Source organism: Ips typographus, linkage group LG10, assembly GCF_016097725.1.
Source record: "Ips typographus isolate SLU linkage group LG10, UJ_Ityp_2.0, whole genome shotgun sequence".
Lineage (NCBI taxonomy): Eukaryota > Metazoa > Arthropoda > Insecta > Coleoptera > Curculionidae > Ips > Ips typographus.
In genome coordinates, this window is record NC_138431.1 from 7,492,790 (window position 1) to 7,519,988 (window position 27,199).

At 40.7% G+C, this 27,199-nt stretch overlaps 1 protein-coding gene across 3 annotated transcripts; it reads left to right on the forward strand.

The window, feature by feature from the left end:
• The first annotated feature begins 59 nt into the window (after positions 1-59).
• On the forward strand, positions 60-25,443 carry RyR (Ryanodine receptor). 3 transcript variants are annotated; one of them, XM_081988073.1, is made up of 69 exons: positions 60-472; positions 925-1,002; positions 1,053-1,157; positions 1,210-1,308; positions 1,518-1,532; positions 2,017-2,094; positions 2,196-2,314; positions 2,367-2,436; positions 2,488-2,687; positions 2,740-2,922; positions 2,972-3,706; positions 3,756-4,333; positions 4,388-4,529; positions 4,585-4,795; positions 4,852-5,060; positions 5,114-5,560; positions 5,612-5,768; positions 6,134-6,233; positions 6,527-6,725; positions 6,781-7,005; positions 7,055-7,200; positions 7,257-7,433; positions 7,484-7,616; positions 7,756-7,930; positions 7,983-8,266; positions 8,319-8,493; positions 8,545-8,742; positions 8,799-9,157; positions 9,208-9,345; positions 9,401-9,553; positions 9,611-10,023; positions 10,454-10,687; positions 10,738-10,852; positions 10,906-11,266; positions 11,323-11,613; positions 11,667-11,870; positions 11,927-12,130; positions 12,185-12,463; positions 12,523-12,892; positions 12,943-13,129; positions 13,181-13,432; positions 13,489-13,757; positions 13,812-14,470; positions 14,545-14,680; positions 14,743-14,964; positions 15,024-15,237; positions 15,290-15,563; positions 15,615-15,923; positions 16,521-16,704; positions 16,758-16,954; positions 17,042-17,154; positions 17,463-17,669; positions 17,723-17,861; positions 18,016-18,337; positions 18,385-18,474; positions 18,523-18,927; positions 18,984-19,200; positions 19,256-19,494; positions 19,753-20,032; positions 20,083-20,222; positions 20,281-20,527; positions 20,586-20,732; positions 21,670-21,916; positions 21,972-22,202; positions 22,256-22,386; positions 22,438-22,599; positions 24,301-24,640; positions 24,698-24,854; positions 24,906-25,443. In XM_081988073.1, the coding sequence occupies exons 2-69, from the start codon at positions 946-948 to the stop codon at positions 25,229-25,231; spliced, it is 15,381 nt and encodes a 5,126-aa protein (XP_081844199.1). In that variant the 5' UTR covers positions 60-472; positions 925-945; the 3' UTR covers positions 25,232-25,443. The 3 variants fall into 3 exon arrangements, with proteins under 3 accessions (XP_081844199.1, XP_081844196.1, XP_081844197.1); XM_081988070.1 differs by lacking the exon at positions 1,518-1,532; XM_081988071.1 differs by lacking the exon at positions 1,518-1,532 and having other exon boundaries at positions 9,611-10,005.
• Positions 25,444-27,199: the final 1,756 nt, after the last annotated feature.

Consider the following 27,199-nt stretch of genomic DNA (forward strand, 5'->3'; position numbering starts at 1 on the left):
GAGTTTAAGGACCATTTTAATTAAGGGTGGTTTAGATCGTGATATTCCTCCACCAGGACTGTCACATTTAAACCTTTTCTCAGTTTGAGTTTGTTTTTAAACCGACCGGGAAAGTAGTTATATTGCCTCCTTGATTATAGCTAAAAACTAGTGTATTGTGGGTTGCCTTATTATAGTACAATTATATCGCTATCAAAACGGAGTTTGCCTGATATTAGAGTTAATAAAGCTGTTTGCATTAATGGGAAATGCGCACTTGTATCTCAATTTTGAACCGCATCTAAAGTGCGAATTTGTCATAGAAGTTGCCCCACACACTGCCTTCTAATTTTATTTTGGCTGATTTCTAAAAATACCAAAACACCGCTTAGATTAAAAATAGGTCGTACCTTATAGTCCTATAAGCGCTTCGCTAACGAAATTCATATAGTTGCTGTGTGTGTGGAAGAATTTTTTAATGTAACAAATCTCAGTAAGTACTTTTTTTTGCAATTTTGATTGAAAATTATTCGTTTGTTCTCTAAACTGAACCATTTAAGATTGATTTATCCATGTTACAACAAGAATGTGTTAAATTTGATCGTGTGCACGCTTAATTTGTTATAACGTTACATAAATTAAGCCGGCATTTTATTATCTATTCTTAACTAAATAATGTAACAAAGTAAGAGGTAACTGTTTTAAAATTGTGATTGGGAGTTTTATAATTTATTCTGAACAGTGTCAGTTATATATGACAGATGACAGAAACCTTGAACTTTGAATCAACTGTTCTGTCAAAATTGAAAGCGTCCTTTTTGGTGGCGCCATGTTTATGCCGATTCAAACCACAATTTCGTAATCGATCGCTCCAATTTCATTTCTAGCTCAAAATAGTTTTGCGTGTTAAGGCTGGTTAATATCAGGCCCTTTTATTGTTTTCAGGACGTACGATAAACCCCCAAAATGGTGGCGGAAACCGAAGGGGGGTCCGAACAGGACGATGTCTCATTTTTGCGTACCGTAAGTATTTATCACATTTTGATTAAAAATTATTCATTTAAAAACTATAGGAAGACATGGTCTGTCTCTCCTGTACAGCCACAGGAGAACGAGTTTGCTTGGCGGCTGAAGGTTTTGGTAATAGGCATTGCTTCCTTGAAAACATAGCAGACAAGGTAAGTCTTTAGCTAGAAACTTCAAGAAAACCATCGTAAAACTTGTTTCTAGAATATTCCCCCAGATTTGTCACAATGCGTGTTTGTGATCGAACAAGCCCTTTCAGTCCGAGCTTTGCAAGAATTGGTGACGGCAGCCGGTGACGAAACAGTAAGTTGCATTTTGCCCCATAAAAGAACCAGCACAACAGATTTTGTTGAACGTTTTCCAGAGTTAACCAAAATGTACGATAACTCTACTCACTGATAGTTTCTCTTTACTGGTTAACTTCACTCATATGTAATAAACACAAACAGCCACTGTTCAGTTTATTATTGCCACTAGTGTTTTTCATGGCTTCATTTATTTTTGCTTTTCAGGGCTCCGAGAATCTTGTAAGTAACCAGAGACAGTCAAAATTGTTCAAATTAGATTGTAGAATCACTAACTTGTGGTAGTACTATGTGGCTTACTTTGATATAACATTTTTATACAAAGTCCTGAATATTGACAGTTTTGGTATGTACTGCTTTGAAATGACTTTGTATAAATAGTACCTAGTTTATCTGAGAAATTTAAATTCGTTTTCTGACCTTTAAAAGAATAAGTTATAAATTTACTTTTTTTTTAATGTAATTGGCACTAAATTTGTTGCAAATTTTTTGTTTAGTCAATCATTGCTCTTTTTGTTTCTTACTAACAAACTAACCTCCCTAAAAAAAATGTTTATTGTTGGTAAATGAGTAGGAGTTTTACATTATTAAATAGGTGGTTACCTTCAATAATTAATCTTTTTTCTTTGTAAAACCTCAACTGAATTACCCACAAATCAGTGGTAAGATTATTGGGGTATACTCTAAACTTTTTATTGATTTTAAGGGAAAAGGAACTGGATCGGGCCATCGAACTTTATTGTACGGTAACGCCATTTTGCTGAGACATCATAACAGTGACATGGTGAGTGGAAATTTACTATTTTTAACTCATCCCAGTGTGGGCAGACGTGAATGTTCATTTTTGAAAAATTTCCAAAATTTTTTCTGGTCGTTTTTGTGTAGTACTTAGCTTGCTTGTCTACAAGCTCTAGCAACGATAAGCTGGCCTTCGATGTGGGTTTGCAAGAGCATAGTCAAGGAGAAGCTTGCTGGTGGACGGTCCACCCAGCCAGCAAACAAAGGTAGCTTCAAATCAATCCATTCTTAATCATCATATTAAAATAAATTTCTCAGATCTGAGGGTGAAAAAGTCAGAGTGGGTGACGATCTTATCTTGGTTTCCGTAGCCACTGAACGATATTTGGTAATTTTCACCTCTTTACCACATAACAAAGGGTTTTAATCAAATTTTTAGCACACGACAAAAGAAAACGAACTGTCTATAGTAAACGCAAGTTTTCACGTGACTCATTGGTCGGTGCAACCCTACGGCACTGGTATTTCCCGCATGAAATATGTGGGTTACGTTTTTGGTGGTGACGTTTTGCGGTTTTTTCATGGAGGCGACGAATGTCTTACTATACCATCGTCGTGGAGCACTGAAGAAGGTCACAAGTGAGTCGGAAACGTTACACTAGAAGGTTTTATATTTCTTCTGTAATTGCAGTATTGTTATCTACGAGGGTGGTAGTGTCATGTCACAAGCCAGATCCTTGTGGAGGCTGGAACTTGCCCGCACCAAGTGGGCTGGTGGTTTTATTAACTGGAGCCATCCAATGAGAATCAGACATATTACCACAGGCCGGTATCTAGCTGTGAACGAAAATAATGAACTCTATTTAGTCAGCAGGTTGGTACACTTTGTAGTAAAATATTGAGTTGCTTAGTTGTGTGTATAGGGAAGAAGCCACTACAGCTTTGACGGCATTCTGCTTGAGACACGAAAAAGACGATCAAAAAGTCGTCCTTGAAGATAAGGATTTGGAAGTGATTGGGTCTGCAATAATTAAATACGGTGACTCAACCGTTATAGTGCAACACTCTGAATCGGGTTTATGGCTTTCCTATAAAGCCTACGAAACGAAAAAAAAGGGCGTGGGCAAAGTGGAAGAAAAACAAGCGGTTCTGCACGAAGAAGGCAAAATGGACGACGGTCTGGACTTTAGTAGAAGTCAAGAAGAAGAGTCCCGAACAGCTCGAGTTATCCGTAAATGCAGCTCCTTGTTTACCCAATTTATCAACGGATTAGAAGGACTTCAAGTGAATCGACGCCATTCAATGTTCTTCCAAGTGGTGCATCTGAACGAAATGGTCATGTGCCTGGAAGACTTGATCAATTATTTTGCCCAACCGGAGGATGATATGGAGCACGAAGAGAAACAGAACAGACTGAGAGCTTTAAGAAATCGACAAGATTTGTTCCAAGAAGAGGGGATTTTGAACTTGATTCTCGAAGCCATTGACAAGATCAATGTCATCACATCCCAAGGATTTCTGGCAGCTTTATCGGGCGATCAGAGTTGGGAATTGATTTCTATGTACTTGTATCAGCTGCTGGCCGCCATTATTAAAGGCAATCACACGAATTGCGCTCAGTTTGCCAACTCCAACAGGCTCAACTGGCTCTTCTCCAGGTGAGCGATTATTATGAGTTTAAATTTTGTTTAATTTTTTGTCTACCAGACTAGGATCACAAGCTTCAAGTGAAGGCACCGGAATGCTGGATGTCCTCCATTGCGTCCTGATTGATTCTCCAGAAGCGTTAAACATGATGCGCGACGAACACATCAAAGTGATCATCTCCCTTCTTGAGAAACACGGTCGAGACCCGAAAGTCCTCGACGTTCTTTGTTCGTTATGCGTGGGTAATGGAGTGGCCGTACGCAGTTCGCAGAACAACATTTGCGACTATTTACTCCCTGGAAAAAATCTGCTTTTGCAAACGCAACTGGTGGATCACGTGGCAAGCGTGCGTCCAAACATTTTTGTAGGTCGCGTGGAGGGCAGCGCCATTTACCAAAAATGGTATTTTGAAGTGACCGTTGATCATTTGGAACAGACCACTCATATGATGCCGCATTTGAGAATCGGTTGGGCTAACGCTAAGGGTTATATCCCGTATCCTGGTGGTGGGGAGAAATGGGGTGGCAATGGAGTGGGCGATGATTTATACTCGTTTGGGTTTGATGGGGCTTTCCTATGGACTGGTGGTCGATCCACTCAGGTAGTAGGCAATGTAGAAGAACCTTACATTAGGAAAAGTAAGTTTGCAATTTAGACAAAAAGGTTACCACACAAAAACACTTTTAATTTAGACGATGTCATCGGTTGCGCTTTAGACTTGACAGTTCCACAGATCTCTTTTACGTTTAACGGTAATGCAGTTCGGGGCAGTTTTAGAAATTTCAATTTGGACGGGATGTTTTTTCCAGTTATTAGCTGTTCTTCAAAACTTAGGTACTCATTAGCTATCTTGCTTTAATTTTTTTTTTACACTAATTGTATTACATAGTTGCCGGTTTTTATTGGGCGGAGACCATGGAAAATTAAAATTCTGCCCTCCAGACGAATTTTCACCTTTAGTGGAAAGCCTTTTGCCCCAACAAATTTTAAACTTAGATCCCTGTTTCTACTTTGGCAACATGAATAAAAACGTTATTGCTGGTCCACTGTTAGTCGAAGACGATACTGCGTTTGTGCCAAATCCCGTTGACACTTCCATGGTTTGTTTTATCATTAATTACACTAGTACGCTTAGTTAATTGTTTGGGGCTTTAAGGTAACATTGCCCAGCTACATCGAATCTATCAAAGACAAATTAGCTGAAAACATCCACGAAATGTGGGCTATGAACAAAATCGAAGCCGGTTGGACTTGGGGTGATTACCGTGATGACGTGAGGCACATTCACCCCTGTTTGGTGCCCTTTGATAAACTACCAGCAGCTGAGAAGAGATATGATTGCCAGTTGGCTGTACAGACTTTAAAGTACGTCTTTCCAACGGTTTCTGTGTTGTTTTACTTATCAATTATAAAAACAGGACTGTAATTGCTTTGGGTTATCACATCACAATGGACAAACCCCCGTCAAGAATCAAAACTGTTCGACTACCAAACGAGACTTTCATGCAAGGCAACGGGTACAAACCAGCGCCCCTAGACCTGACCGCCATAACCCTAACCCCAAAACTGGAGGAGTTGGTGGATCAACTGGCGGAAAATACTCACAATTTATGGGCCAAAGAACGAATCCAACAGGATTGGACTTACGGGCTGAATGAGGATCCCGAACTGTTACGTAGTCCCCACTTGGTGCCTTACAATAAAGTGGACGAGGCCATCAAGAAGGCGAACTGGGACACCGCCTCTGAAACCGTACGGACTTTGTTGGTATACGGTTACATCATCGACCCACCCACAGGTGAACAACAGGAGACTTTGTTGAGTGAAGCCGCCAGATTGAGGCAGCACACCTTCAGAACTTACCGGTAAATATTTTTGTAAAAGGACAGAACAGGGAGAAAAGGGTGAATTTTTAGGGCTGAAAAGAACTACGCAGTCAGCTCGGGCAAATGGTACTTTGAGTTTGAAATTCTGACTGCCGGTCCTATGAGAGTGGGGTGGGCCAAAGCCGATTGCGCACCCGGCTGTATGCTAGGATCAGACGAGAATACTTGGGCTTTTGATGGTTACAATGTAAGTCACTCTCTAAATTAACTCATGAATGTTATGTTGTTTATACATATTGTCTACACAGAGTGATTCTTAATGAACGCGTTTTAGACAAATATTGTTTTAATTCAAATCTGAACAAAAAACGCTTTCTTAGTTGATGAAATACCATGGTGGTAGTAGCGAACCGTTCGGATTGCAACGTTGGCAAGTGGGTGACGTAATCGGTTGCATTCTGGACCTAAGCGATTGCCTGATAAGTAAGCCTCAGCACTACCCTCTTAACATTTTTTTGTCAGTGCTGTGGTATTTGTTTCGGTCCAATAACGCAGATTACTTAGTAAACCATTTTCATCAGTCATGTGTGACAGTTGTATTTTGTTCTTCAGGAGGAAAAAGTGTATAGTAATTCGGCCGAATCGTTTGGCAAACAGTGGCAAGTGGGCGATGTAGTCGGTGTTTTTCTCGACTTGATCGACCACACCATAAGTAAGAGTTTGACGGTTTTGACGCTTTTAGACTAAAAATACGAGCGCTTATGTATTTATCTGGTTTTTTAATAATAATACCTCGCGCTTTATTTACCAGTTCTAGAGTAATTTCGTAGCTGTTCCATGACAAACTCTTCTTTCCATTAACCGTTTTTTTTTTGTAGCCACTGACGTTCCTAATCTTGTGTTAGTACTATTTAATCGAACAAGCTTAGCGTTTTTCTATGATGGTGCATGTCAAAATTCATTCACCCTAACATAATGTAACACAGAGACTTTATTATCTCTAAGGTTTTTCCCTTAACGGCGAATTGCTAATGGATGCTTTGGGTGGAGAAACTACCTTTGCTGACGTGCAAGGGGACAATTTCGTGCCAGCCTTCACTTTAGGAGTGGGTCAGAAAGCCCGACTGTGTTTCGGTCAGGACGTGAACCATTTGAAATTTTTTACCACCTGCGGATTGCAGGAAGGCTACGAACCTTTCTGTGTGTAAGTTATTTAAAGCCGTTAACATTACTATTGTTAATCACAATAATTTTTGTAGTAACATGAACCGGGCAGTAACTTACTGGTATACTAAAGATCAACCAATTTTTGAGAACACCGATGATATGCCCGACACTAAAATCGACGTTACACGGATTTTGGCCGGGTCGGACAGTCCACCCTGTTTGAAAATCAGTCACAACACCTTTGAAACTATGGAAAAAGCTAACTGGGAGTTTTTGAGGCTTAGTTTACCGGTGATTTGTCACTCTGAGTTTATAACGTACGTGGTTTTTTAGTGTGTAAGTTTTGGGTAATTGGGTGTGTTGCAGCGAGGACGAGAAGATGCGCAGATGGAACGAGATTAAAATCAGACAACATCGTCTTAAGATGGAGGCTGATCAGCAAGTGGTCGCCCCTAATCCAGCCCATATAGAGAACATAATGAAGAGTGGATTTTCCATGACTGACATTAAAGGTTGCTGATGATTTAAATTTTATGTTTGCTAAAAGTTTTATTTGGGGTTTGTGCAGGCTTACATCGCAACTACTCCGAAGACGCTGTTGAGTCTGACGAAGTCTTGAAAATGCAACAACAACAGCAACAAATATCCAGAAGCCCCGGACAAGGAAAGGCTTTGCCTTCAAGACCTCCTAGGAAAGGGTCTCTATCAAGAACTGGCGGTCAAGTAAATGGATTCGAGGAAGGATGTGAGTTTCTTAAAGTACTGTAAAACTGGCAAGCTTGCAATTTTTTGTAGATCCACAAGTGAATGGCTCTAAAGGAGTCCCCAGGTCCAACAGTGAACTAGACATGAACCGATACTACGACACTTCGAGACGAAACGTTGAAAAAACTGAAGACAAAAAGAAAAGAGGACGGTCTCCTTTCAAGTGAGTCTATTTTTATAATTAAAACTGTTTTAAAATTTGTCTTTTACATGCAGTACCGAAAGTTTTGTGAGGTAACTTTATAATTAAAGAGAGTAATTTAATTGAAATTACTTAATGATTTTGAGTTTGTTAATTTTAGGTTTTTCTCTAAAAAACGTGGAGATGCCTCCAGTGCTGAAAGAGCCAAGGCGAAGAAATCTAGGACTCCCGAGCCTCATTCCGTACGAATTGGGGATGGAATGACACCTACCGCTCGGTCAGTCGGCTTGTCCAACACTATGCTATCCAGGAGTCCTACAATGAAACAAAATCAGGTAAAATTGATGAGACTTCCGCATATGCTCTATAAAATAAAATTATGAAAAGGGAGAGAATCAGGGAGCATCGGGTGTACCCCAACAGAAACAACTTTCAGTCCCCCAAACCTCGGACAAGGAGTCTGTAGGAAACGAAATATTCGACGGCGAATGTCTCAAACTGCTCAACGAATATTTTTACGGAGTGCGCATTTTTCCTGGTCAGGACCCGACCCATACCTACGTTGGATGGGTGACCACTCAGTACCACTTTTTCAGCAAGGAATTCAATTACAATCACGTTTTGAAATCTTCGGTGGTTGTGACAGACGATTACGATCGCGTAGTTGATTTGTGAGTGTTTTCTCTCTCTCCGACAATTCGTTTATAATTTTTGTATTGGCAGCATTGACCGACAGTCCTGTTATATGGTAAGAGCGGACGAGTTGTACAATCAGGTCACGCAGGACCCGTCAGGAAAGGGGGCTTCCCAGGGAATGTTTATTGGTTGCTTTTTGGACGCAGCCACCGGTTATATTAGTTTCACTTGTGATGGAAAACCTACGTCTCACAAATTTAAGGTTAATTAACGCATATAATAGTCGAACTGGACTTGATATTAATGTACACAGATGGAGCCGGAAACTAAACTTTTCCCAGCAATTTTCGTGGAGGCCACCAGCAAGGAGATAATGCAAATCGAACTGGGACGTACATCAACTAGTTTACCGTTGTCCGCTGCAGTTTTACAGAATAGTGCCAAGCACGTGATTCCTCAGTTTCCACCGAGACTAAAAGTTCAGTGCTTGAAACCGCATCAGTGGGCTAGGGTAAGTTAATTTTCTAGCTCCAGTAAAAATTTGAAATAAATCACAAAAACGTTTAGGTTCCGAACCAAAACCTTCAAGTACACGCCCTGAAACTGTCAGACATTCGGGGCTGGTCTATGTTATGCGAAGACGCTATTTCCATGTTGGCTCTGCATGTGCCAGAAGAGGATCGGTGTATCGATATCCTAGAGCTGATCGAAATGGACAAACTGCTCAGTTTCCACGCCCACACTTTAACATTATACTCTGCTCTGTGTTATCAAAGCAACTACAAAGCTGCTCACGTTTTGTGTCATCACGTCGACCAGAAGCAGTTGCTTTACGCCATCAAATCGGAGTACATGAGCGGACCTTTGAGACAAGGATTCTACGATTTGCTGATTTCACTTCACTTGGAGGCGGCCGCCACTACAATGTTTGTGACTTTAACAGTTACGAGCTGGTTTTAAAATTGATGGTTTTTAGGGAGGTGTGCAAGAACGAGTACGTCATTCCCCTAGGGCAGGAATTGAAGGATTTGTATGAAACCCCTGAAATGGGACACAGTTTGAGGAGGTTGCAGATGGAGTCTGTCGTACCTCAAATGAAAACTTCAGAAATTAGGTAAAGTTGTAAATATTCTGTTTTTATGTTTTTTTGTTAACTTTAAGGATTGTAGCGACAATATTGAAAACATAAAAAGTCTCTATTCTCCTTATTTCCCCTTGGATGTGGTGCGAGACTATGTTATGACGGCTTTGGCTGAGTCAGTGGGGAGTAACCAGGTTCATAACAGAGACCCAGTTGGAGGTTCTAATGAAAACTTGTTTTTGTAAGTGGTTCATTTGAACTACTTTACTCGTGCGCTCAAGTTTTTTATTTTCTGCAGACCATTATTGAAACTGGTTGATCGGCTACTGTTAGTGGGGATGTTGAGCGACGAAGACGTGGAAAAGCTTCTGATTATGGTTTGTCCAGAAACGTGGGATCCCACTTTCCAGAAAGACGGCAAGGACGAGCATCGCAAAGGCCTCTTACAGATGAAAATGGCCGAGGGTGCTAAACTTCAAATGTGCTATTTACTGCATCATTTGTGCGATATCCAGTTACGGCACCGGGTCGAGTCGATAATCGCTTTCAGTCACGATTTCGTCGGCGATTTGCAAACCGACCAGTTGAGGAGGTACATTGAAATCAAACAATCCGATTTACCTTCGGCCGTAGCTGCCAAGAAAACCAAAGAGTTTCGTTGTCCGCCTAGAGAGCAGATGAATGCTATTTTGAGTAAGTTTAAGAACGAAGGTACGTACGAATTAGCCAACCACCGTCACTGTTTATGCTGCTTCAATAACTTTTGAAGGAATGTTCGGTAATTGTGGCTTTTTCTGTCAGTTATGTGGTAAAATTTATCAATTTTTACAAATGTTTATAAAGTGAATAATTTTTAATTATAAGTCGTTATAACAGTTAATAAGAAAACCCTCAATCTGTGATAATTATTGTACGTAAGTTAGAAGAGAATTGTGGTTTGCTAATTTGATTTTCATTAGTAGAGATCATGAGCTACCACGTCATTCAAGTTGAAAGGTTGCCTTATCCACTTATATTACTCTTAATTTGTGACATTGCTTTCTAAATGACTAATCACAACTTGCAATTAAAACAACATTTTCAACCTGTACAAAGTTTCACTTGCTTCAGAGCTCCAATAACAATGAGTTGTGCACTTTAGGCTTCAAGAACATGGAAGAGGACGAAAAAGAAAACTGCCCCCTTGGCGACGACCTGTCCGAACGTATGAACACCTTCCACAACCACTTGATGGTTCACGTGTCCTTGCAAGCCCTACAAGCTCCTGAAGACGAGGAGAATCCTGAAGGACAAGTAAAGCCGGGACCGTTGAAGAAGCTTTACAATCTAATCAACGCCGTTAAAGAGCTTGAAGAAGAACCCAAACCTGAATCTGGTAAGTTTCAGTTTTGTGTGTTTGCCACTCTTTAAAGTGTCCCCAATTAGAACCGGAGAAGAAAACCCCTGAGGAAATCTTCAGAAAGGTCCTGATCAGTACTATAGTCAGATGGGCGGAGGAAGCTCAGATTGAGCTACCAAACTTAGTCAAGGAGATGTTTAGGTAAGTTAACGTGTCTTTAGAATAGTGTTGTAGTGTAATGGTGTTAATTTCAGCCTGTTGGTGAGACAGTACGATTCAGTGGGTGAACTAATACGCGCTTTGGAAAAAACTTACATTATAAACTCAAAAACCAAAGTTGATGTGGCTGAAATGTGGATTGGACTCAGTCAAATTCGGGCTTTGCTCCCCGTTCAGATGTCGCAAGAGGAGGAAGAACTGATGCGGGAGCGTCTTTGGAAGCTGGTGAACAATCATACGTTTTTCCAGCACCCTGATTTGATTCGAGTGTTGAGAATTCACGAAAACGTCATGGCTGTCATGATCAACACTTTAGGCAGACGATCGCAAGCTCAATCCGACTCCAACACCCAACCTCAGATTACGGAAGGCGAAACGGGCAGTGCAAAAGAGAAGGTCTCTGTAACAAAAACTATTTTTTACACTTAATTCAATATTAAAGAGGAACTTAGGATACTTCTCATGAAATGGTGGTTGCTTGTTGCCGTTTCTTGTGCTACTTCTGTCGTACCGGACGACAAAATCAAAAGGCCATGTTTGAGCACTTTGACTTTCTTTTGGACAACAGCAATATTTTGCTATCACGACCGAGTCTACGTGGTTCTACACCTCTGGACGTTGCTTACTCCTCTCTAATGGAAAACACCGAGCTAGCTTTGGCTTTACGCGAGCACTACCTGGAAAAAATTGCAATTTACCTGTCACGGTGCGGTCTTCAATCCAATACTGAACTCGTCGAAAAGGTTTGCGTTTTTAAATCATTTGAAATATATTATTTAATCGTTTTTCCATCTAGGGCTATCCAGATTTAGGTTGGGATCCGGTGGAAGGAGAACGCTACTTAGACTTTTTACGATTTTGCGTTTGGGTGAATGGCGAAAGCGTTGAAGAAAACGCCAACTTGGTTATTAGATTGTTGATTCGTAGACCTGAGTGTTTAGGGCCTGCCCTTAGGGGTGAAGGAGAAGGATTGTTAAAAGCTATAGTGGACGCTAACAAGGTTAGCCTGTTGAACACTTATAGCGTGTGCCTGGTTTACTGTGTTTTTTTGTGTAGATGTCGGAACGAATTAGTGATCGCCGCAAAATGATGGAGGAATCAGCAGAAGGTACGGTCAACTTGCAGCAATTTTCGCATCCTTTACCCGAAAGTGACGAGGATGAAGACTATATCGATACTGGGGCTGCCATTTTGAATTTTTACTGCACTCTGGTGGATTTGCTGGGTAGGTGTGCTCCTGACTCTGCTGTGATTTCTCTGGTGAGTATTTAAGCCAGATTGTCAATTGAGCTGCACTAAAACCACATTTTTTAGGGCAAAAACGAATCATTAAGAGCGCGAGCCATTCTACGTTCTCTGGTTCCTCTAGAAGATCTCCAAGGAGTGTTGAGCCTGAAATTTACTTTGCATAATCCGGCGCAAGGCGAGGAACGCCCCAAATCTGATATGCCCTCAGGACTAACGCCACCGCACAAACAATCGGTCGTTTTATTCTTAGAGCGTGTCTACGGCATTGAAACTCAAGAATTGTTTTACCGACTCCTCGAAGAAGCTTTCTTACCCGATTTGAGGTGCGCCACCATGTTGGATAGGGTAAGTTTACCCTTAAAATTTGTTGATCAAACTCTATACTAGGTATAATCATCTACCAGCACGATGGTAGCGAATCAGACATGGCGTTGAGCATGAACCGCTACATTGGCAACTCCATCTTGCCGCTACTGATCCAACACAGTAAATTCTACAGTGAAGCGGAAAACTACTCGTCGTTGCTGGACGCAACTTTGCACACCGTTTATCGTTTATCCAAAAACAGAATGCTTACCAAAGGACAGCGTGAAGCAGTGTCTGACTTCTTGGTGGCCTTGACCAGTCAGCTGCAGCCTTCCATGTTGCTAAAACTACTCAGAAAGCTCACCGTAGATGTGTCTAACTTGTCTGAATACACTACGGTAGCGCTGAGGTTGTTAACATTGCATTACGATAGGTGCGCCAAATATTACGGGTCTAGTGGAGGACAAGGTAGGTTTTCGAGTGTTTAGTTGAAGTTTTTTGATGTATCAGCACTTTAGGGCCTTACGGAGCTTCTAGTGATGAAGAGAAACGACTTACTATGATGTTGTTTTCCAATATTTTTGACTCTCTTAGCAAAATGGAGTATGAACCAGAGTTGTTCGGTAAAGCTCTACCTTGCCTTACTGCGATTGGTTGTGCCTTACCTCCTGATTATTCTTTGTCTAAGAACTACGATGACGAATGGTAGTTACTTAAAAAAAGTGATTGGAATTTTATTAAAATGCGTGTGGACAGGTACACCAACAAGAGCGCGTCCGGTCCTGACGGGCCTTACAACCCTCAGCCTATAAATACTTCAGTAGTTCAGTTGAACAACGATCTGAACAACATAGTGCAGCAATTTTCGGAACATTATCACGACGCTTGGGCTTCCAGGAAACTAGAGAACGGCTGGATGCACGGTGAATCCTATTCGGGCTGGGACGGCAACAAGACTCACCCTAGACTTAAGCCTTACTCAATGCTTAACGACTATGAAAGAGAACGGTAAGCCTAATTTATGAAGCTTCTGTAATAAATTGTGCTACTTGTCAAACTTTCAGTTACAAAGAACCTGTACGTGAGTCTCTAAAGGCTCTCCTGGCTTTGGGCTGGTCAGTAGAACACACTGAAGTGGATCTGCCGTCTACGAATAGAAGTTCTCAATTTGCAAGAGGAGAAAGCACTAGTGCTTTTGATTACAACCCTCATCCGGTCGATATGACCAACTTAACTCTTTCGAGGGAAATGCAGAATATGGCCGAACGTTTAGCCGAAAATTCGCATGATATTTGGGCTAGAAAGAAGAGGGAGGAGTTGACTACTTGCGGAGGTACACTCATTGCTCAAAGCTCTGCTGTAGTGTAATTTGAAAATTAATTTGTAGGAGGAATTCACCCCCAATTGGTGCCATACGACCTGCTCACCGACAAAGAAAAGAAAAAGGACAGAGAACGTTCCCAAGAGTTTCTCAAGTATCTTCAATACCAGGGCTACAAGCTGCACCGGCCTATCCGTGGCGGACAACAAGAAACCGAACAATCCACATCAGGCCCCGCTATCGAACTACGATTTGCCTACAGTTTGCTGGAAAAACTCATCCAGTACCTGGACAAAGCCACCATTAACATGAAACTACTCAAACCGTCGCAGACTTTCAGCCGCAGAAACTCCTACGTTAAATCGTCGAGAGACATCAAGTTCTTCTCCAAAGTGGTGCTGCCTTTAATGGAAAAATATTTTTCCACCCATAGGAACTATTTTATTGCTGTGGCCACCGCCACAAACTTGACGGGGGCGGCCAGTTTGAAGGAAAAAGAAATGGTAGCGGCGTTATTCTGCAAATTGGCCAGCCTCTTGCGTTCTAGACTGGCAGCTTTTGGCGCCGACGTTCGAATCACGGTTAGGTGTCTTCAAGTGCTCGTGAAGGGCATCGACGCTAAGTCTTTGGTCAAAAATTGCCCAGAGTTTATTAGAACGTCAATGTTGACTTTCTTTAATAACACGGCAGATGATTTGAGTCATACAATTATTAACCTACAAGAGGTAAGTGTTTTATCTTTAGGATATTACCAGTGTTTTTATTTTTAATTTATAAGACTAAACTTATTGGGTTGTAGGGTAAATACAGCCATTTGCGTGGGACTCACCTGAAAACTTCCACGTCGCTTTTTTACGTCAATTCCGTGGTTTTGCCGGTATTGACCGCCATGTTTGATCATCTGGCCAATTGCGAGTACGGCAGTGATTTATTACGTAAGTGTGTAAAATTGCCAAAGCTGAATACTAAGAAAATGAAATATTCTTTTTTTTCTTAGTGGACGAAATCCAAGTAGCTTCCTACAAAATTCTACAAGGACTCTATCACTTGGGAACCGACTCAACTTTGCATCGCGATCGCAAATACTTAAAAATCGAAATGGAAAAATACAAACCGGCTTTGGGGTCCTGCCTGGGGGCTTTCAGCTCAACTTTCCCTGTCGCGTTTTTGGAGCCCCATCTCAACAAGAACAACCCCTATTCATTGCTCAACCGAATTGGTAATTTCACTCTTTTATTATTTGGTTAATAGAGTGTGAATGTTGGTTTGACATTTCAGCCGATCACTCACTGGAGGCGCAAGACATTATTTCGAAAATGGAGCAGTTTATGCCTACTTTAGAGGCGATTTTGTCTGAAGTAGATCAGTTTGTGGAAAGTAACAAAACCTACGCGGATGATCCGCATATTATCGATGTTATCATGCCTATGTTGTGTTCTTATTTACCGTTCTGGTGGTCGCAGGGTCCTGACACTGTCAGCCCAACTGGAGGGTTAGTAACTAAAGCTACAGCTGACTAGATTTACCGAAGTGTATCAAAACAGGTCACACGTGTCCATGGTGACGTCAGAACACATGAACCAACTGCTTAAAAACGTGCTCAAGTTGATTAAAAAGAATATTGGCAACGAGAACGCGCCTTGGATGACTCGGATCGCCGCCTACACCCAACAAATTATCATCAACAGTAGCGAAGAACTACTAAAAGACGTCTTCCTACCTTTAGCCGAACGAGTTAGAAAAAGAACAGAGACGATGTTCCATAAAGAAGAGAGTCTGCGCGGGTTTATTAAGAGCAGCACAGACGATACGTCCCAAGTGAGTTTCAAACTGTCATAATTTTCCCAGATTTACGAAACAAAATTTCAGATTGAAACTCAAATTCAAGAAGACTGGCACTTGTTGGTGCGCGACATTTACTCCTTCTATCCGTTGCTGATCAAATACGTGGATTTGCAAAGGAATCACTGGCTACGTCACAATATAGAAGAGGCAGAACACCTGTACAATCACGTGGCCGAAATCTTCAATATCTGGTCGAACTCGCAGTACTTTTTAAGGGAAGAACAAAACTTTATTTCGGCCAACGAAATCGATAATATGGTGTTAATCATGCCTACTGCTACCAGAAGGACTGTAGTTACTGATGGTAGTCAACCTTCAGTGGGAAAGGTTAAGGTATGTTATAGTCTGTTCAGTGACTTCTGACAGTTGCGACACATTCACCAGCAGAAACGTACGTCGCTAATTAAATCTGATGCCAGAAGCTACAATAATAATTTAGAATACTTGTTTAATCCTCTGGCAATTTAAAAATGGACACTTGTACAGGGTTCTGGGCCCTTTCTATAGGTTCTGAGTAGCCCTTATAGTTGTTTGGCACATTCAAAATGGTCCTAGAGGCCTTTGACAGTTTATAACAATTCTTGGAAGCTTTAAGACACTTTTAAAGGCCTCTGGCACTTTTAAGAACCTTCTCAGTAGCATTTATAAGTCTCTGGCACATTCAAAATGGTCCTAAAGACCTCTGGCAATTTAAAATAGTTATGGGAAGATTTAAGACACTTAGTAGAAGAATCTGGCACTTTTAAGAACGTTTCTATTTTTGTCTGATAAAAGGAAATAAAATATGTGACGCAACAGTCAGTAGATACGACTAGATAAGACGCTATACTCTTTGGTGTGTTTTATAAATTAATTTATTCTTGTCTGGACTTCTTAATATATTTTTTTGACAAATTAAAACTTAAATATACGCGACAATAAAATGTTTAGAAAAAGAAGAAGAACCGCGACAAAAAACGGGACAAAGATAAGGAAATACAAGCGTCATTGATGGTGGCTTGTTTGAAGCGTTTATTGCCGGTCGGTTTAAACTTGTTCGCCGGTCGTGAACAGGAACTGGTACAGCACTGCAAGGACCGTTTCCTTAAGAAACTGCCCGAGTACGAAATTATTGGTACGTTTTGCGCTTTTGACCGGTTTCAGGCTAGTAAATTGTGTTTCGAGTAGATTTTGCCAAAACTCAACTGACTCTTCCCGATAAGATCGACCCTGCCGATGAAATGTCTTGGCAGCACTACCTCTACAGTAAATTAGGAAAAAAAAGTCTTACGGTGAATACTTTGGACAGCAACGGTAAAAACCAGCTAGAGGAAACGGTGGAAAGGATTGTGGCTATGAGTAAAGTTCTCTACGGGCTACACATGGTGAGTGATTGGTTTTATTAGTACATTTTCCAACCATTTGCTTTTTTCTCGGGGTTTTGTGGCGTTTCATTTATTATTTCCTGCCAGATCGATCATCCTCAACAGCAACAGAAAGGCGTTTATCGCTCTATAGTTTCGACTCAGAGAAAACGGGCCGTGTTATCTTGTTTCCGGCAAGCTTCGTTGCACAGTTTGCCCAGGTTCGTGACCGAACACGGTGTTTTTTGTTGCTGTGATTTTCTCGCTCATTTAACCGAAATTTTATTAACTCCTTACACTAATTTGTGTTTGGTTTTGTTTTGCGCTAACCCAATCTAATCTGAAAGACTTCCAAACCGAAATTGGGCGGGTTAGGATGGAGGAAAGTTATGAATGCCGCGCGTAGACGAGCGGCTCTTGCATGTTTTAGGTGTACACCACTATATAAGCTTAACAGGTACTGTTTACTGTCTGCTAATCTATCAGCGTGTCATTGATGACTTTGAGAATGATAATCTCTGCTATGTAGGCATCGGGCTATCAACATTTTTATTCGGACTTATCGCGACAACTGGCTGCAAGACGAAAACGTCGGTCAGGAAGTGATGATCGAAGATCTCACTCAAAGCTTTGAAGACTCTGAATTGAAAAAAAAGGACGAAGAAGAGGAAGAAGGCAAACCAGATCCTTTAACGCAGCTAGTCACCACGTTTTGCCGGGGAGCCATGACCGAAAGGTTTAGGTTAATCGTCTTAAAATAACTAATAATATTAAAGTTGTAGTATTCAGGTCTGGTGCTCTTCAAGAGGATCCTCTTTACATGAGCTACGCTGAAATCATTGCTAAATCGTGCGGTGAAGAAGAGGAAGAAGGCGAGGAAGGTGGGGAAGAAGGAGGAGAGGGTGAAGAGGGTGGAACTTCGATTCACGTAAGTGTTACTAACTTAATACAGTTTGCTCTAACTTAACTCATGTGTCTTATATTAAATAGAGAGCTTTATGGAAGCTTAAGGTAATTCAGGTTTTAATTGTGGTAATCTGGTGTTAAGATGTGATACTTAGTTGTTGTGTCTTAATTAACAGGAACAAGAAATGGAGAAGCAAAAACTGTTGTTCAACCAAGCCAGGTTGGCTAATCGAGGCGTAGCCGAGATGGTGTTGTTGCACATTTCGGCCTGCAAGGGCGTCCCTTCTGAGATGGTAATGAAAACTCTGGAATTGGGTATTTCCATTTTGCGTGGCGGTAATTTCGACATCCAAATGGGCATGCTCAATCACTTGAAAGACAAAAAAGACGTCGGATTCTTTACCAGTATCGCCGGTTTGATGAACAGTTGCGGCGTTCTGGACTTGGACGCTTTCGAACGCAACACGAAAGCCGAAGGTTTGGGGGTTGGTTCTGAAGGTAAGCTACAAGATTGATGGGATTGTAGTACTGAATGGTGTTTTTAGGTGCCGCCGGGGAGAAAAATATGCACGACGCTGAATTCACCTGCGCCTTGTTTAGGTTCATCCAGCTGACTTGTGAAGGTCACAATTTGGGTAAGAGATTGTGATGAGTCTACAAAAATAAAACGCACATACTCGTAGAATGGCAAAACTACCTTCGAACCCAAGCCGGTAATACCACAACCGTGAACGTGGTAATCTGCACTGTGGATTACTTGCTACGGCTTCAGGAGTCTATCATGGACTTTTACTGGCACTACTCTAGCAAAGAGCTCATAGATCCAGCGGGCAAAGCCAACTTCTTTAAAGCTATAGGCGTGGCCAGTCAAGTGTTCAACACCCTCACTGAGGTCATCCAAGGTCCGTGCACTCTTAACCAGCAAGCTTTGGCGCATTCTAGGCTGTGGGATGCGGTCGGTGGTTTTCTCTTTTTATTCTCGCACATGCAAGACAAACTGTCAAAACACTCTAGTCAAGTAGACTTGCTCAAAGAGTTGCTCAATCTCCAGAAGGACATGATCACCATGATGTTGTCTATGCTTGAAGGTACATTACAACAAATTTTTAGGAATTTAGAATGTTTTAGCCTGGATTTGTTTAAGGTAACGTCGTAAACGGTACTATTGGAAAGCAAATGGTGGACACGCTGGTAGAAAGCGCGTCCAACGTAGAACTGATCCTCAAATACTTTGATATGTTTTTGAAGCTGAAAGATCTTACGTCCTCGGCTAGTTTCCAAGAGATTGACATAAACAGTGACGGCTGGGTTTACCCTAAAGACTTTAAAGAAAAAATGGAGCAGCAAAAGAGCTACACTCCGTATGTTAATTACTTTTTTGAAAATCCACTTCTAGAGTATTACTAAAACACTTAGGGAGGAAATCGAGTTCTTGCTGGCTTGCTGCGAAACGAACCACGACGGTAAAGTGGACTATGTCGGATTCATAGACAGATTCCACGAACCAGCTAAAGAAATCGGCTTTAACTTGGCCGTGCTGCTTACCAACTTATCCGAGCACATGCCCAATGAACCTAGACTGGCTCGTTTTCTAGAAACTGCAGGATCAGTTTTGAACTATTTTGAACCGTTCTTAGGACGCATTGAAATATTAGGTCAGTGTCTTAAAAGTAGTTCAAATCCAAAAAATTTACTTAAAAATTGAAAATTCGCATCAAATTCATGAAATAAGTTTTTTTAACACATTTTACAACTTTATAATTGATCTGAAAACTGGAAATTGATATCAAGTGATTGACTTGAATTTAAACTTATAAAAACTGAAGTTTTTCTAGTCAAAGTCAATTTTCAAACATTTTTAGTGCTTAAAACTTGAAAACTGCATAAATTGCTCTAAAATAATTTGAAAACAGGTAGTAGCAAGCGCATCGAACGGGTCTACTTTGAAATCAAAGAGTCCAACATCGAACAATGGGAAAAACCTCAAATCAAAGAATCGAAACGTGCCTTCTTCTACTCCATTGTGACTGAAGGTGGGGACAAAGAGAAGCTGGAGGCGTTCATTAATTTCTGCGAAGACGCGATCTTTGAAATGCAGCACGCTAGCGCGTTGATGGCCGTGGAGGAGTCGGGTGGTGGTGGACCTGCCAGGGCAACTACTTACAGTTATATGACGGACGAAGATGAACAAAGGTACGTTAGTGTGTGTTGGAGCGGTCAAGGTGTAATAGACGGTGATTTAGGGGTGGCAAAGATCCAATTCGACGATCTTATCAGGCCTTTAAAGACGGTATCTACTACGGCTTGTCCGCGTTGAGTCCTTCTAATATTAAACATAAAATCAGCGAAATGCAGCAGATGACCATTCCAGAACTTTTTATCGGTAAGTTGTGACCAAACTGAAATACTCTCAACTTACAATTGCGTTATTCTCTTTCAAGGTTTTTTCAAACTGATCTTCTACACGTTTTACTACTCGGGCTTTAGCGTGGCAATGGTGATTCGTTACTTCCTGGGGGTGTTAATGTCGTTGATGCGCGGACCCATGGTGGAAGAACCGGTGGTCGAAATTAAGGAAGAGGAAAAAGTCAGCCACTTGAGAGTTTTACCGCAACTACCCCCTGCCGAAGATCCCAACGCTCAATTACCCGCTCTAGCTATGGACGTATCCAAGGACGAAACTGGACAGTAAGTGACAATTTAGCAAATATCTAAGTCAGTGTAAGTGAAATTGTAAAATTTAAAGGCATAAAGTGGTAGCGCGTGAACCTACACCTGGTGGTGTTGCATTGACGGCCAATGAAGGAGAAGGCGAAAGTTCACATGAAGAAAGCGGAGAACAGACTGAAAGCGAAGTACCCGAACAACCTTTGTCTTTGTCTGACTTGTTGGGGTAAGTAGTTCAGTAATTATTTACATTTAGAAACGGCTAATCGTAGAGCTTTTGAGAAAACAAAATGGTATTAAAAGAGACCCAAAGAATCGCTAGAAACTATTTTCAGCTTTGGAAAAGAAACACAAGAGGGCGTACTAACAAGTGTAATTCAAAAAAAGTGGTACAGTTTCTTCAGTAACTTCTGAAGGTTTAGACCACTTGTAGAGACCTCTGGTGCTTTTAATAAGATTCTTAGTAACATTTAGAGGTCTATGGAATTTTCAAAATGGTCATAGAGGCCTCTGGCAATTTAAAACAATTCTAGGAAAGTTTAAGACATTTGTAGAGACCTCTGGTGTTTCTAAGAAGATTCTCAGTTACATTTAGAGCTCTATGGATCTTTCAAAATGGTTCTAGAAGCCCAAGGTTTGACCAAATTAAATAACACCCCTTCTAGAATTTCTCCTCATCATAGATCAATCAAACCGATTTATTACCCCCTTAACGATTCTACACGGCACTGTAGGATGTTAACAATTTAAGCATCGTCAGGAGGAGGTTCATCACCGGCGGGTTCTTCCTCTGGTTCTGCTCCCCCTTCGTCTCCACCGTCGTCTTTGCCACCTCCGCCACCGTCACCTCCCTCCGAATTAATCAACTCCATAACTTTGTCGTATATGGCTTTTCCGAGCAGGGCCAAGTACCATAGCGTGAACATGAACGGGGGATGTTTGTAGTTGTCCGGGTCGCATATGTCCAAGCCGTTGAGGAAGCCGACGGGACAAAGTGCCGTCGGCGCCGGGTTGCATTCCGACATGTTGGGGGCTTTTGTGGTTTTCTTAAAGTACTGAAATTTTGATTTTTTTTTCGAAATTGATTTGACAAGCGTTTGACGGATAACTGGTGTGGCAATTTTTACTGTATACGAGGAGATTGAGATAAATGATTTTTGCAGTGGAGAACAGGCCAAACTGGCTGCCCAGGAAAAAGCCGAGGCGCAAGCCGCCCAACAGGCAGCCATGCAAGCTATCGAGTCCGAAAGCAAAGCAAAAACCACCACCGAACCATCTGCCATGCAACAAATCAACTTTAGCGCCTACACTCATCGTGCCGTTTCCTTTTTGGCTAGAAACTTCTATAATTTGAAATACGTCGCATTGGTGCTGGCTTTCTGCATCAATTTCATGCTCCTCTTTTACAAGGTTGAACTTTCACGTTTAAATAAAACGAGTTAACTGAAATTTAAGGTGTATATAGGTCACCACATTGGGTGGAGATTCTGACGGTAGCGGTAGTGGTAAAGGATCCGGCCTGTTTGAAGGCTCGACAGAAGGAAGTGGTTCCGGAGGTTCTGAGGAAGAAGAAGACCCTCCGGAGTTGGTAATAGTGGATGAGGATTTCTATTATATGGCTCATGTGATGCGTCTGGCTGCTGCTTTGCACTCTATAGTCTCTTTAGCCATGTTGATTGCTTATTACCACTTAAAGGTAGGTGATAGTGTAGCTTAAGGCTGTTTTTTTTTTAACTTGGGGTTTTATAGGTGCCTTTGGCTATATTCAAGAGAGAGAAGGAGATTGCTCGTCGATTGGAGTTTGAGGGTTTGTTCATAGCTGAACAGCCTGAGGATGACGACTTGAAGTCTCACTGGGATAAGCTGGTTATATCGGCAAAGTATATGTCATTCCTTTTGGTGGGTTTGTGTGGTTAAGTGGTGTTTTTCAGGTCATTTCCTGTTAACTACTGGGATAAATTTGTAAAGAAGAAGGTGCGCCAGAAATACAGTGAAACCTACGACTTTGAGTCCATTAGTAATTTGCTAGGAATGGAGAAAACCTCCTTCCAGCAGCAGGAAGCGGATGAAGGCAGTAAAAGCTTGATTTGGTAGTAAGTATTCTTCGAGGGGTAAACCGCTGAGTATAATTTTGTACACTAATTTCTTGTAATGTCCAGTAATTCCCAATAACTAACCTAACCTAACAATACCCACTAATTTTCTGAATTACCACTGGACTGGAGAGTCTAAAAAAACTTTTTTTAATAAGAAAATATGCGTGCAACGATTTAACCGGAAGTAGATAAAGTAGTTTAAATGGGACACCTTGTATATTATTGCAGTTTTGGATTCCACATCATATTCTAGACATATCTCGTGTATTAATGTCTCCGAAACAATAATTTTAATTTATGCATATCAGGAAACGTTTTCTTCTTGGTTTTTGTGATTTGTCGTGTTATACAAGGTTTGTTCTAAGAGTGGGCGAATAAAAGCGATAAAATATATTATACTGGATGGTCAAAAAAAGAGCGCAAGACATCAGTTCTAAAAAAAGACGTTTTTCAAATTAAACACTCTATTTGTCTGGTTCTCTGTTCAAAATTAAGATAAGTTTGTATTAGGTCACTTATTTGAGAAATTTGTTCTTTAAATTGACACATTGAATCACTCTGTAACTGTCAAAATAATCGAGTTATTGAAGGTTAAAGTAGTAGCTGTCTTGATTCTCAGACAACTCGTTTATTTGCAACTTTTATATGTCAATGGATAGAAAATATAATAGGCTTTCCAAAAATATGACCGTTTGAGGGCTCCAAAGCTAATTAAACGTTTTTCTTGACTGTAACCACTCTAACTTCTTTTAAGTTGATCAGGTACGGCTCTGATTTTTGGCACAAACCGTAGCAAAACTGCGGAAATAAAATCATTAAAGTCGATTTTCGCTTGCACTAAGTGGCCAAATATAACGCAAACCCCATTGGACTAGTGGTGGCTTTTCAGGCAAATTTGACCCTTACGAAAAATGTCATTTGCAAAATCGGTTTTTCTAGGAATTTCTATGCATTACGTCGTAGTAGACCTAGTAGCTCATGTAACCGTATTTTCCAGGGTCAAATTAACCCAAACCAGTAGAAAAGTCAGTTGGTTAGTGGTACCGTTTAGCCACTAGAGGGCGTCAACTTTGATCAATTTTTTTTGGTGTATCCTTTTGTCTAATACTCAAAAACCCGCTTAATTGCACTATTTTTGCTAGAGTTTTATACGTCAATGGATAGCCAATGGAATGAGCTTTCTGAAAATTTCCCAACTTGGGTTGATAGGTTAGACGGTTTGGCCGCTAGAGAGCGTCAAAGTTGATTATTTTTTTATGACATTTTTTGTGCATCCCTTTGTTTAATCTTCAATAACTCGTTTATTTGCACTATTCTTAGTAGTGTTTTATACGTCAATGGATAGCCAATGCAATGAGCATTCTAACAGTCTCTCAATTTGAATGGGTAGGTTGGACGGTTTGGTCGCTAGAGGGTGTCAAAATTTACTAATTTTTCTGGACTTTTTTGGTGCATTATTTTGTTCAATAACGAGCTTAGTTGCCACACTTTTTATATGTCAAAGCTTTCTATTGACGTATAAAAGTTGTGTCTCTAGAGAACGTGAAAATTTTTAAAAACAATCCAATGGAATTCATTGAAATTACTAAACTTTCTGCCCATTAATTCCTAAAATTTCTACACCATAATACCGCAGCGGTTTACCCCCCTCGGTATTCTTAAACTTGCAATGCAATTGTACCAAACTTTCTTCCCAAGCATAATCAACATAGACTGGCGTTATCAAATATGGAAGTCAGGAGTCACGTTCACGGATAACTCCTTCTTGTACTCGCTCTGGTACTTTGTGTTTTCAATTTTGGGCAACTTTAACAACTTTTTCTTCGCCGCCCACTTGCTGGACGTTGCCGTGGGTTTCAAGACTTTGCGCACCATTTTGCAGTCGGTTACGCACAACGGCAAACAACTGGTGCTTACTGTGATGCTGCTCACCATTATCGTATACATTTACACGGTGATTGCGTTTAATTTCTTCCGAAAGTTTTACGTGTCCGAGGAGAATGACGAGGTTGATCGAAAGTGTCATGACATGTTAACCGTAAGTTTTTTCAGCTAATTTTAGTTTGTTTTTTTTTTTAAACATTCAAATTTGTAGTGTTTCGTGTTTCACTTGTATAAAGGAGTTAGAGCTGGTGGTGGTATTGGTGACGAGATTGAACCACCAGATGGAGACGACTATGAAGCGTACAGGATAATGTTTGATATAACTTTCTTCTTTTTCGTTATCGTCATTCTTTTGGCTATTATTCAAGGTAAAATTAAAGTTTCAATTGATTATAGTTGATGTTGCTTTGCTTCTTCAGGTTTAATCATTGACGCGTTTGGTGAGCTTCGTGACCAGCTGGAGAAAGTGATCGAAGACATGGATTCAAACTGTTTCATTTGCGGCCTGGACAAGGGTTACTTGGATAAAGTGCCGCACGGTTTTGACACTCACGTGCAACAGGAACACAACCTGGCAAATTACATGTTCTTCCTGATGCATTTGATTAACAAACCCGACACTGAGTACACCGGTCAGGAAACGTACGTGTGGAACATGTACCAGCAACGGTGTTGGGACTTCTTCCCCATGGGAGATTGTTTCCGGAAACAGTACGAAGAGGAGATCGGAGGTGGTGGGGGTTAAACCATCATTTTAGTTTTTCTATGTTGCTTTTGCTCAATTTTAAAGTTTTTAAGGCTGTTTTAGGCTTTACACACAGCGGAGTTTTTGAACAAGCGGATTTGTTGTTGTAAATATCAAAGTGATCGTCTCAGTTCGGTGCTAGCACAACAAGATGGTAGTCAATTTTAATAACGCCACAGTGTTTTCAATATATTGGTATATAATTAATCGTTTCCGCTGTTTAAGTTGTGTGGTTTTTTAGATTCCCTGAAAACCGTGATAACTTTCCACCGAAACGTAGGTTTCAAGACCAAGGTAAGTCTATTTTTCTACTCTTACAGGGATATTGGTTCATTCCTTAACAGTTTAGAGAACGGATAAGTAGGCAATTGCCAACGGTTCAACGAATACAGAATCCTAGACTTTCCGCAACTGTGCGACATGAAATAGACTAGACCAATCACAGGCAATTTCAAATAGACCAATTACAGCTAATCTTCAGGTCTCTGTACATTTAAAATGTCTGCTAGAGGCTTCTGACAGTTTTAAAAGCCTCTGGCACATTCAAATCATTATTAGAACCTTCTGGCACTTTGAGATGTCCATTAGAATGTTCCATAGACTTCTGGCATATTTAAAATGTCTGTTAGAGGCTTCTGGCAGTTATAAAAGATTTTTAGGAAGTTTTAAAGGCCTCTGGTACATTTAAATCATTATTAGAGGCTCCTAGCACTTTGATATGTCTATTAGAATGTTTCAGAGGTCTCTGCACATTTAAACTGTCTGCTAGAGGCTTCTGGCAGTTTTAAAAGAATTTCAAAAAATTTTAAAAGCCTCTGGCACATTCATATCACTATTAGAGGCTTCTAGCACTTTGAGATGTCTATTAGAATGTTTCACAGGTCTCTGCACATTTAAAATGTCTGTTAGAGGCTTCTGACAGTTTTAAAAGCCTCTGGCACATTCAAATCATTATTAGAACCTTCTGGCAGTTTGAGATGTCTATTAGACTTTTTCGGAGACCTCTGGCACATTCAAATTATTATTAGAACCTTCTGGCACTTTGAGATGTCCATTAGAATGTTCCATAGACTTCTGGCATATTTAAAATGTCTGTTAGAGGCTTCTGGCAGTTATAAAAGATTTTTAGGAAGTTTTAAAGGCCTCTGGTACATTTAAATCATTATTAGAGGCTCCTAGCACTTTGATATGTCTATTAGAATGTTTCAGAGGTCTCTGCACATTTAAAATGTCTGCTAGAGGCTTCTGGCAGTTTTAAAAGAATTTCAAAAAATTTTAAAAGCCTCTGGCACATTCATATCACTATTAGAGGCTTCTAGCACTTTGAGATGTCTATTAGAATGTTTCACAGGTCTCTGCACATTTAAAATGTCTGTTAGAGGCTTCTGACAGTTTTAAAAGCCTCTGGCACATTCAAATCATTATTAGAACCTTCTGGCAGTTTGAGATGTCTATTAGACTTTTTCAGAGACCTCTGGCACATTCAAATTATTATTAGAAACTCCTGGCACTTTGAGATGTCCATTAGAATGTTCCAAAGACTTCTGGCATATTTGAAATGTCTGCTAGAGGCTTCTGACACTTTTGAAAAGATTTTTAGAAACTTTCAAAGGCCTCTGGAACATTCAAATCACTATTAGAGGCTTCTAGCACTTTGAGATGTCTATTAGAATGTTTCAGAGGTCTCTGCACGTTTAAAATATCTGCTAGAGGCTTCTGACAGTTTTAAAAGATTTTTCGGAAGTTTCAAAGGCCTCTGGCACATTCAAATCATTATTAGAACCTTCTGGCAGTTTGAGATGTCTATTAGACTTTTTCAGAGACCTCTGGCACATTCAAATTATTATTAGAAACTCCTGGCACTTTGAGATGTCCATTAGAATGTTCCAAAGACTTCTGGCATATGTAAAACGTCTGCTAAAGGCTTCTGGCAGTTTTAAAATATTTTTCGGAAGTTTTAAAGGCCTC

Excerpts from the sequence above, each read along its gene's own strand:
- RyR (XM_081988073.1), top strand. The coding sequence starts at position 946 with ATGGTGGCGGAAACCGAAGGGGGGTCCGAACAGGACGATGTCTCATTT. Across the intron at positions 4,530-4,584 it reads AGCTGTTCTTCAAAACTTAG|TTGCCGGTTTTTATTGGGCG; the intron begins GTACTCATTAGC and ends TGTATTACATAG. Across the intron at positions 16,955-17,041 it reads TTCTCTACGGGCTACACATG|ATCGATCATCCTCAACAGCA; the intron begins GTGAGTGATTGG and ends ATTTCCTGCCAG.